The sequence below is a fragment of the Osmia bicornis genome, chromosome 10 (assembly GCF_907164935.1).
Source record: "Osmia bicornis bicornis chromosome 10, iOsmBic2.1, whole genome shotgun sequence".
In the NCBI taxonomy this organism is placed as follows: domain Eukaryota; kingdom Metazoa; phylum Arthropoda; class Insecta; order Hymenoptera; family Megachilidae; genus Osmia; species Osmia bicornis.
The window spans coordinates 762,656-774,430 of NC_060225.1; the positions used below are offsets into that span (position 1 = coordinate 762,656).

Consider the following 11,775-nt stretch of genomic DNA (forward strand, 5'->3'; position numbering starts at 1 on the left):
CTTAGACTTTTCATATTTGAGACAAACGCTAACCGAACCTTTCAGGTACCTCAACACACGCTTGGCTGCTATCCAATGCTCTTCCTGATGACAATTGTTAAATCTGCTAAGATAATTGACGGTATACGCAATATCAGGTCTCGTACACACTGCCAAAAAATTGAAACTTCCAATAAGTTGTTGATAAGGACGATTATCGCTTTCTTGTCCTCTACTTAATTTATTCCCTGCAGCAAAAGGCGTTGACGCTGGATTACAATTTTTCATGTATATAGTTTCTTTGGTCTAAATAAATTTTCCCTTTTTCTCGGCGAACTCTGATTCCTAGAATACTTTTAACTTCACCTAAATCTTTTATATCAAAGCAGGACATTAACTCCTTTTTTAAGTTGTATTTTTCATTTTCGTCATTGCTTAATATTAATATATCATCTACGTATACTGCTATTATCAGTCTTACATACTACGCACGGTGTCGAGCTACAACATTTAAAATTCAAATTCTTTAATACAGAGTCAATCTTATTGTACCACGCGTTTGACGCTTGTTTTAAATCGTATACTGCCTTTTTTAATTGACAAACTTTGTTCTCTTCTACAAGGAAATGTTCCGGTTGTTCCATATATACATTCTCCTTCAATTCACTGTTCAAGAACGCAGTCGTTACATCTAAATGATCTATACTCATATCGAGTTGTACAGCTAAGCAAATTAAAAAACGAATGACTGAATATCTGACTACCGGAGAGAAAGTTTCAAAGAAGTCTACTCCTAGTTTCTGTGAACAACCCTTAGCTACTAATCTAGCCTTATATTTTACAATATTTCCGTCGCAATCTTTCTTCTTTTTGAATACCCATTTACTTTTTATAGGTTTCTTACCTGGTGGCAATTCCACATAATCCCATACCTGGTTTTTCATCATTGAACCAAACTCTTCTTCCATTGCCTTTTTCCATTGATCCCTTTCTGTACCAGATAGAGCCTCTTCGACAGTCTCTGGCTCGTCCATATTGCATAGGAACGCACGATGTCTCACCATGTCTGGAAACACCCTAGATTTCCTGTCTCTTTCAGGGTATCTTCTGATCTCCTGAACAGGACTCAAGTAGACATCACTGTCTTCGCTTTCAGGTTCCGCAATGTCATCAGGTTCCGTAATGTCATCAGTATTGTTTACATCTGGTACGTCATCGGGTGCTGCTGAAGGTTCTTCTTCCTCAACTTCTAATGGGATCCATGTGTTCGACGGGAGATTTTCTTTATTTGTTTCATCTTTTTGATTGTTAAGTTCATTTTCTATAAAAATCACATCTCTGGCTTTTATTACATCTCTCGGATTTTTGGGATCTGCCAATTTGTACCCTTTCGTATCTGTACAATATCCCACGAATATATATTCTTTGCTTTTCTCGTCTAATTTTTGTCTATGCATCTTTTGCACATGCACAAAAGCTCTGCAGCCGAATATCTTCAAGTAATTCAAATTCGGCTTTCTTCCCGTCCAGGCTTCTATGGGCGTTTTGCCTCTTACTGCCTTAGTAGGTGAACGATTTTTCAAGTAGATTGCCGTACTTACAGCATATTCCCAGAATGTTTTATTTAATTCACTGTCTTGTAGCATGGAACGTGCCTTCTCAATGATTGTCCTATTTGCGCGCTCCACCACACCATTTTGTTCTGGGCTATACGGCACAGTCCTCTGGTGCCTTATACCATTATCCTTTAGAAACTTGTCCATTTCATTATTGACAAATTCGGTTCCATTGTCTGATCTTAATATTTTAATTTTGTGATCGGTTTGATTTTCGACTAATGCTTTGAACTGAGGAAAGATAGTTTTAACTTCTGATTTGTGTTTCAAGAAATATCCAAAAGTCATACGAGTATAATCGTCTATCAACAAAAAAAGGTATAGGGCACCATTGCAGCTTGGTTTGCTCATTGGCCCACACAAATCCGCGTGGACTATTTCTAGTGGAACTTTTGCTCTATAACTTGGCCCCTTAGCAAACGGTAGTTTAGTTTGTTTGCCTTTTATGCAACTTATGCATGGTTTTCTACCAGCGTCAGTGTACTGAATTCCCAATGCCATGCCTTTATGCAAGAGGGACATTGATCTGTGGTTCAAATGACCCAATCTTTTATGCCAGAGTTCTTGAAGGTCTGGTTGGGCAATTGATATTTGAGCATTCATTGGTACTGTATCTAATTTATATATGCCTCCAACGTTTGTACCAGTTACTATTTGCTGGCCTTGTGCTTTGTAGTCGTTGGAAAAATACACCTTACAAGTTTTATCATCAAAGACAACTACAAAACCTTTTGATGTCAGTGCATTTACAGATAGCAAATTTGCAGATAAATTTGGCACGTAACTTACGTCCGAAATAGTTTTGGTTTCTGTTTGACCTAGTATATTTACTTTTACATTACCTGCCCCTGACGTATATAATTTATTATTGTCTGCAATAGTAATTTCCTTTTGGAATGTTTCTTTATAATCTTCAAGCCAATGTATGTTGCCAGCCATATGATTTGTCGCACCCGAGTCAATATACCAATTATTGCTATTTATTTTCGCAGTTGAAGCACACAGTAAATTCCATTGCTTATCATTATCGCACTTCGTCTGCTTGACTTCTTTATTTTGCTTAAAGTAACTTTTATTTGTAGACACGGGTCGATTCTTTTTGCAATCGGGTTTTTTGTGACCTGGCTCGCCACAGCCATAGCATCGTATTTTTTGATACTTTTTATTAAGATATTTCTTTTCAGTTTTAGCGGCGAAAGCTTCCTCTGACGGCCTATTTTCCGTCTGTCTTTTGATAGTTTCCTGTAGTAGTTTATTTTTCACCAAATCTGTTGTGATCTCGGCTCCCGAATTTTCCAATGCCATTACCATTGGCTTATATTCAGATGGTAGTCCTGCCAGCATTATGACACCAACTAATTTATCATCCATTGGGCTACCAATGTCTCTCAATTTCTGAGCAAGGGTTAAAGCTTCAGATACATATTCATCCATGCTAGTAAAATTACTGTATTCTATTCTTACAAGTGCCCTCATTAAGCCCAACACCCTGGACAACCCTTTGTCTTCATATGCCTTGGATAAATTTGACCAAGTATCTCTCGCATTAACAACGTCTTGCAAATGTACGTGATAATGTGGTTTCACATTTAAACAAATTGTGGCGAGAGCCCTTGAGTTTCTTTTGACATCGCCTGCATTTTCATTTGCTGAATTTACGCAATCCCACAGGTCCATGCCGATTAGCGTCATTTTCATTGTGAACTTCCAAGACGAATAATTCGACATTCCGTCCAATTTAGGTTCAATAATTGGAATGTTTCCTATAGAACTAGTGGCAGAAACATTAGACGCAGATCGACTTCCAAACTCAGTTTCAGATGCAGGCATTTTTATTTCGATATTTTATATGTTCTTTAGTAGAAATATCAAAAACAAAAAATGTGAAGAGAAAAAAAAATCTTATACTTGCCTCGTTACAAGCCAGTATATATTAATGCAAATTCTCATCCACTTTCCGGCCATGTGCTTCGGCCATATTTTTCAACCACGTGGCTTTTATAGGTTAGAAGTAATTATAATATGCACATTTAGATTTATTGTTTGACTTATCTTATTTCCTGGGCCCATAACCTGTTAGAGGTCTATGGAATCTTAAGCGTAACACAAGTCTTGGTTTATTTTATTTGATAAACACAAAAAAATATATATATTTCAAACATGAGATATTTCTTACATGTGCGCATTGAGAACGAACGAAAAAACATAATACGTAAAAAAAAGAATCATAAAAAACAAAAGACAATAAAAGAGCGCGCACGATTGTATGAGGAAGTCCTCCAGAGAGGGCATCTAATACGTTGGGCGCGAATATTTGAATTATGAACAGTCGTGGTGATTATATCCAACAGTAAATATTGCCTAAGTCTCTGGATTGCCCAAACTATTGGGAGAAGTTCTTTTTCTGTCGTAGTGTAGTGTGTTTCTGCTGGGTTTAACGTTCGAGAAATGTAACAGCATGGGTGTCCGTCTTGCGATAGTATCGCTCCTAATCCTTCGTTAGATGCGTCTGTAGTTAATGTAAATTCTTTAGTAAAGTCTGGGTATCTCAATAAGGGTTCCTCGCATAACTTTGTCTTTAGTTCGTCAAAAGCTATCTGTTGTCCGTCTGTCCAATGAAATGGTATGTCCTTTTTTGTCGGTTCGGTCAGTGGTTTAGCTATTTTTGCAAAATTTTTGATAAATTTCCTATAGTAACCTGCTAATCCAAGGAATGATTTTACTTCTGTCGGGTTTCTAGGTTGTCTAAATTCTTTTACTGCATTAATTTTGTCCGGATTTGGTTTTATACCGTCTTTTGAGATTACATGTCCTAAATATTCTAACTCAGGTTTCAAGAACTCACATTTATCAGGTTGGAGTTTGAGCCCTAATTCTGAAAGTCTTTGTAATACTATGGCTAGGTTTCTGTTGTGTTCTTGAATAGTTTGTCTAAAGATAATTATGTCATCTAAATAAACGAAGCAGTATTTCCCTATTAGTCCTCTCAAAGCTTTGTTCATCATACGTTGGAAAGTTGCAGGGGCGTTTTTGAGTCCAAATGGCATTCGGTTGTAGTGGAAATGTCCTTCGGGAATTGAGAATGCAGTGAATTTTTTTGAATTGGGATGCATAGGAATTTGATGAAATCCTGAGGATAAATCTAATGCGGAGAAAAATTTTGCACTTCCTAACTGTGCTAAGATTGTTTCTATATCGGATAAAGGATATGCGTCCTGGTCGGTGACTTCATTAAGTTTTCTAAAATCTATAACTAGTCTCCATTTCTTTTTTCCTGATGCGTCACTCTTCTTGGGAACTACCCAAACAGGTGCGTTATATGGTGAGTCTGAGGGTTCAATAATTCCTTTATTTAGCATTTCGTCTATTTGTCTTTCTATTTCTTGTCGGTGACATTCGAGAAGTCTATAGGATTTGATATTAATAGGTTTTTGAGATTTTAATTCAATTTCATGGGAAGTTAGGTCTGTACAAGGAAGACGATCTGTCTCTAATGCACACGCATCTACATAATTAATAATGATCTTTTCTATCACTGATTTATAATTTGGCTCAACATGGGAGATACGCAGTTTTGATAAAAGTGTGTTGATTCTAATTAATTTCTTTTCGTCGGTATCAATTTCAATCTGACTAGTCGAAATTTTGTCTCTACCTGTATTGATGAAGTAAATCTGCGTTAGTTTCTGATCCACGTATGCTTCCTTGATCGTACTTTCACCCGGTTCGAGGTCTAGTTCGGTGTATAAGTTGACTTTGTGATTACCTAAAAATAAGTGGGTGTTATTAATTGTATAGTCATACTGTTGAAGAAACGTTAGGCCTAATATGCCATCTTCGGGTAAAGGAAAGGAGTCCGGAACAATATGAAATGTATGATTTTTGTTTAAGGCGTTAAAGGTAACAGTTTCATTCGATACATGCTTATCATTTCCCATTACTATTGTCTGAGTGTTACGGCTCCGTGGAAGGTTTGTGTCCACTTTACCGTGTTTAATTAAATTTACACTTGCATCAGTATCTAAGAGAAGTCGCGTGGGTCCGTTTCTGATTCCTCCGAATGTGGCTCGTACGTATTGAAGTCTTCCTGGTATGCTGTGGATTCTTGCTGTTCCTCTGTCTCGTTCTCCTCTTCCGGCATCGTGTAGTTCACCCTTGGTGGTAATCTTCCTTGTTGTGTTGATCGAAAATTTACACAATTAGGTGCTATGTGTCCGATTTGTCCGCACTTGAAACATTTAGCTGGTGGAAGTGGGCTTTGTTTGATTAATAGCGGTTTTGAAAACTTATCGCTAGGCTGAGTTGATGACTGCATAGGTCTTTGTTCCACGTTGTACCGTTGGACTGGTGGAGGGTTGTTTGCTCGAGGCGGTAGATGCGTTGTTGTTTGCGCGGGTCGCCTTGAGTCACGTAACCAATTTTCCATTTCTATCGCTAAACTCTGAGTCTGTTCTAAGGTTTTTGGTTGTGCTGGTACTATCATTATTCATATTTCTTTCCGTAAATTCATCGTGTACGTGGATACCGCGGCGTCTTCTTCTTCTTCGATCGCAATCTTTCTAACACTCGGTCGTGGGTATTTATACTGGATGGCGTATTTTAATTCATTCAGGACTTGTTTGAATCGAATATTGAAATTTATGACTGACTCCGTTTGTCCCTGTCTCGTGTTTTGTAAGCGCGTTCTACTACTATTTACAGTACTCGGTGAAGTTACGTACGCGCGCAATGCTTCGAAAATATCTTCGTAGCTGTCTATCCTTAGATATCTAACTGCACGTTCAGCTTGATCGGTTATCCGTTTGGCGATAATTAATCTTAATAGCATATGTTTGTCTGAACAAATTGATTTTGCGTATCGTACGTCACTAATAAAATCTTCTACTCCTAAATCGTCGCGTTCGCGTAGCGTTCTAATAATTCGTATTACTTGCGTAGGTTTTTGTCCTCCCTCGTTGCTTGATCCTCTAATCTGGCTGTTTCCGCCGCCTTGTCGTTCCTCTTCTTCGCTGGAAATGTCTCCTGAATCATCCCGATGGGTTGCAGCCTGTCTCTGGTCTCTTGGTGCCCTCGGTCTAGACGATTCGCTTTCTTCTGTTATTACATTCGCGTTTAAAGCCTTAGCTAAGTCAATTATTTCCTGTCGTCGATTCCTGTTTTCTTGCTCGAACAGTTTCATGTGGTCAGCTAATGCCTTAGTCATTGCACTGACAGCATTTCTAATTTCATTTACAGATTGATCTAAATGCGCCATTTCACTTTGTTCTGCGATAGTCCTCTTGCGCACAGGGATAGGATCCTCGTCAGAACTAATGACGGGTTTAGGGTTTCGATACGTATTGAAAGCCGTACTTGCCTTGGTTCGTTGATACCGCTTTGTGTCTCAGAAGTGGCACTCGTAGTCCTTCCTTGGATTAATCTTCCGTAGATGATGTCCAATGGAATTTCTCCTGATACTGATTGCTGGTAGGATCGCCAAAAATGTCACGCTCAAAGGATCGGTGGACAGGAAATATACAAACAACACTAGATCGATGCTGCACTTCGGAAATCTTTTACTGAACTAACTTTGTACAATGGGAGTTATGGTCCTTATGTACAGAGTCGCTGGTTCGGGGGTAGAAAGTCCTTTCGTGCTGGGTCCAGGGGTCATTCTTCGTCAGAGGCGTGATTCAAGAGTCCGAAGCCCATCGTCATCGGTTTGTTGTTAGACGAGCTGAATCACAGAGGATTCAGTATCCAGGGTCCAGGACTAATCTTATCGTGTCGTTACACTGGCGAAGTTGTTGTCCCGATGATGTCGCCTATCTGTGACGACATCATCGGGTCGTTGGCCTAGCTGACAGCTGACAGTATGAGAAAGTAAACACTCTCGGTTTCGGCAGGAGCATGACAAAATCTATGTGTCTTCCTTGGCGAAGCCGAATCTCGGGAAAACAAAAACGAATCTATTGACAAAAATAGATTTTTGAATATAATGGTGATTTCTTAAAATTTCGATTCCTTAAAGTGCTGCTTTTCCGCTACAATCTTTATTGTTTAATGTACTGTCCATCGATATTATTTGGCCAAAAATAAAAAGTAGAGGTCACAGCGAACACAACACATTTGCATACGGAACTGCAATGACGCAATAAAATAGTAAAAATCAAAAAATCAATAATTCCGTTATTTCTCCATGTATTTTTATGATTGATGTATCTTTTCGCTGCAAATCGCGAATACTTTTCAATTTTGTAACGTGGGAAGGTGCTTATCATGAAAAATAAGCTGTTCTAAAGGCGACGCAATAAAATAATAAAAAATCGAAAAAATCAATAATTCTTCTATTTCTCCACGCATCTTCACGATCAATTTCCCTTTTTACCGAAAATCATGAATACTTTTCAATTATTTAACGGCAGAATGTGCTTATCGTGAACGATAATTTGTTAAATGGCTGACGCGATCAAATTTTAGAAATCGATAATTCTGCTATTTTCCACGCATTTTCAGGATCAACCTCCCTTGTTGCCGAAAATTACGAGTAATTTGCAATTTTCTAACGACATAAGGTGCTTATCATTAAGGATAATCGCGATTGCCAGTAAAAAGACAGGTAGATCAAGAAAATGCGTAGAATAATAAGTGTAAGATTCAAATAGGTTCTGAGCTGGAATAGCTATGGCGTTCGCCGGAGGGCGCGGCAGGTCCGAGGACCGTTGCGAGAGATCATCGTTTGTTTCTCGAGGAGAGTTTCGGCTTTCCCTCTCGTCACGCGGATCTGTGCTAGCGTGCCGTGATACGAAATATATTAAAGGGCGAGAGCGCCAAAATCTAAAACCTACCAGGCTGTTGAGCGGGCGAGCGTGTCTATTGATATTCTATACAATAAAAAACTATCAAGTGTGCGAGCGTGCCACTGTGCGAGTGTCGTGTAGGAACCACATCCTTGAAATAAAATCTCTTACATAAGTGAATTATCGATGTTTTCAGTGTTTACTGTTTTATATTGCGTCATCTACTTAACAACTTATCTTCCACGACAAGCACCTTCTGTCGTCAAAAAATTGAAAAGTATTCGCGATTTCCAGTAAAAAGAGTGGTCGATCATGGAAATACATGAAGAAATAGCGAAATTATTGATTTTTTGGATTTTTTACTATTTTATTGCGTCATATTTAGACGCAATTTTAACTTATTTTCCATGATAAGCACCTTCTCTCGTTAAAAAATTGAAAAATACTCGTGATTTTCAGCAAAAAGAGAAGTTGATCATAAAAATGCGTGGAAAAATAGTGGAATTATCGATTTCTACAGTTTTATCGCGTCAGCTGCATAACGCGTTATGTTTTGCCATGTGCTCCGTGTTTCGCTATAAAATTTTAAGGTACTGGAGATTATCAAGAAAAAGATGTAATTGACACAATATATTGTCGGATTACATGTAAGTAATATTACTTACAAGGAAGGGTTTTTAGGTGTCCGCCTCCGATTGTTTTGATTTTTGGATATGTTTTAGAGGGCCGAAAAATAAGGTATACGTATTTTTTATTTTTGCCCGTTTTCATATTTAGGGGGTGAAACGACCCTCTAAAGTTTCGGCTACGATAGGCTATCTCGGAAACTATCATAGATAGAAGAAAACTTTCGAAGGAAAAGTTTCATGGTTTTTTATGCACATATAATAACTGGTCATAAATTTTGTAAAAAATAATTTGTTTATAACAAGAAATTTATTTATAACATTATTTTAAAAGTAATCACAATTTACATAATAACAGAAAAGAACATAAATTCGTTTCTGAATCCATTGATGTATTTTATGCTATGTTTGCCTCTTACATTTTTGCACATTTTAATATCATATATGCATCGCGCACATACGCCGCGTCGCGGTCATACCAGATATGGATGTCCGGTTAAAATCCATTACGATATCTAGCGTTTTCCATGTATAATGGGCATTAATAAGTTATTTAAAGCTTACAAGATTAATAAAAATTATATTAGTACATATCTGCGTATTAATATGCGATACAGATAGTAAGGAATATAATAAATGTAAATTAATTTCCGGTACTAGTTACATGATTGGTACAATTATATTTCACGTGTATGTTAGGTATGTATATGTGGTATAAATTTATAATCTGAAGCTTTTGTAAGATACATGCAGTTTACAAAATGGTTTACTTAATATTCATATTTGTCGCAGAAGTGATATTCATGAAAAAAATGTTTTAAACAAAATGCTTTCTTACACCAAGAGCATCTAATTATTGGTATTTCATCACAGAGTGCACATTTCATTTGTGTGTTCTCTTCGAAAGCAAAATCTACAGGATTCACAAAATCTCCTGATTTTTTTTCTGTGTATCCACTTTTGTACCAAGCATACTGGAATAGATTTTTGTATCTTGGTGAAGATAGTTGATTGTGTACAAGTGATTGTAACTTAATTATATTATTTCTTAAATGGAGATTAACATCGTAATCATGTAACAGCACATCATCGGAGAAACGCCTAACATAATTCTTCCACACCCTAAATCCATAAACATCTAGAGGTTGGATTCGGCCAGTGGTACCTTTTGGTATCATCTTAATTATAATTTCTTTACCCGTTGGTTTCGCATTATGTATATCTTGTTCACAGTGTCCACTCCAAGAGTCTAATAACAACACAGACGTTGTTTTAGTATTAGGAAAAAAGACCTCTTCCAACCAGATTTTGAAATGAGCTACAATATTAAATTGAAATCTTTAGTAATTATACACATGTATATTGGTAGTTATCAATCAAAAATAATTTGAAGGTATTGGTTACCAGAAGTGAGTTTTCCAGATTTTGATGCAGTCACGTACACATTAGTCGGTTTGAATAATGTTTTCTGAACTATTGGTCCAAATTGTCCATTTGCTTCTTGCAAAACCATAAAAAGGGGCGACAACAATCTTCCATCAGCAGTTATTGTTGGTTGTATTGTGTAACTATGCGTTGTTGAAGGTACAGATTGTACAACACACTCTACTTTCTTTTGGCTTTTCACTGCTAAAGTTCGTCCAGAATGTATTTCTAATTGAAATCCACTCTGGTCTGAATTGTACATATTTTCATCTCCGTATCTCGTAATCAAAGGGTTTACTTCATTGACAAAGTCCGTAGCTTTAACTTTCAATACTTCATCGTCTTCTATTGTCTTTCGTGTTACAAATTTTGTTATTTTTCGAGAAACAATACGATGAGCTTTTTTAAAATTATACAGCCATGTTTTGGAAGCTTTAAATGTCATATGATCGTTACCTTGTTCTTTATATGCTTGCAAAGCCCATCGTCGTATATCTCTATCATGCAAAATATAACCGGATTCAATAGCTTTTTTCATATTTGTTGTCACGAATTCCGAAATTTGAGCCAATCTTTCTTTTTTAGTTCCACTTGTTTCAATTTGATGAGCCCATCTTCGTAATTGTCGTTCAGAAGAAACAAGTCTAAAATTATGTTGAACAGTAGCAAGTTTACGTTTTTTTTCTCCCTCTGTCCAAAACGCAACTGCTTTCCGCTTGTAATCGACATCAACGTCTTCATCACGCTGTGAACAAACTCCAATATATGTCTCCCCAGACCAATTTTCGTTTGCATCATCTTCTTCAACAGCTTCAACCTCACATTCTTTAAATTGATCCAAAAAGTCCAATGACGATTCTTCAGAAACTTCAATTTCATTAATGCAAATATGTTATCGAGCAACATTTTTTGAATGGCTTCTTTCAATTGTACTTCCTCTCTTGTTATAGGAGTATCCATCAGATACATCGTTTGAAATGTGGCTAATAACAAATTAATCACGTTCATCGGATTGATAATCATTTTTAATCACTGTATTACAAAATCAATGCTGTGATAAAGTTGAACGCTCAGGTTTGACTAAAGAACTAACCAACTGTCGGGGTATAAGTAGCAAAGCTTCGCAAAATATAACGCATGACCTGATAAACTGCTATTGTTAAGCATACAAAAATATCAAGTGACTCGTACATGAGTGGCAGAACTTCTCAAGAAAGTGCAAAGTGCACGAATGATGGTTTGAAGAACTATATATACACATATGATTAATTGTCTACTGTTTGTTAAGTGCGTAAAAAGTATCACTTCTATATGCATTCATTGATTCTGGTTTATTGTTAGAGTCACATG

General features: G+C 37.0%; 1 protein-coding gene across 1 annotated transcript; it reads right to left on the reverse strand.

Annotated features, from left to right (window-relative positions):
- Nucleotides 1-9,560: 9,560 nt before the first annotated feature.
- On the reverse strand, nucleotides 9,561-11,299 carry LOC123988246. The gene is made up of 2 exons (XM_046287506.1): nucleotides 10,405-11,299; nucleotides 9,561-10,318 (listed from the first exon to the last, which is right to left on the reverse strand). The coding sequence occupies exons 1-2, from the start codon at nucleotides 10,961-10,963 to the stop codon at nucleotides 9,771-9,773; spliced, it is 1,107 nt and encodes a 368-aa protein (XP_046143462.1). The 5' UTR covers nucleotides 10,964-11,299; the 3' UTR covers nucleotides 9,561-9,770.
- Between the last annotated feature and the right edge of the window lie 476 nt (nucleotides 11,300-11,775).

Excerpts from the sequence above, each read along its gene's own strand:
- LOC123988246 (XM_046287506.1), bottom strand. The coding sequence starts at position 10,963 with ATGAAAAAAGCTATTGAATCCGGTTATATTTTGCATGATAGAGATATA. Across the intron at positions 10,319-10,404 it reads ATCTGGAAAACTCACTTCTG|CTCATTTCAAAATCTGGTTG; the intron begins GTAACCAATACC and ends TTAATATTGTAG.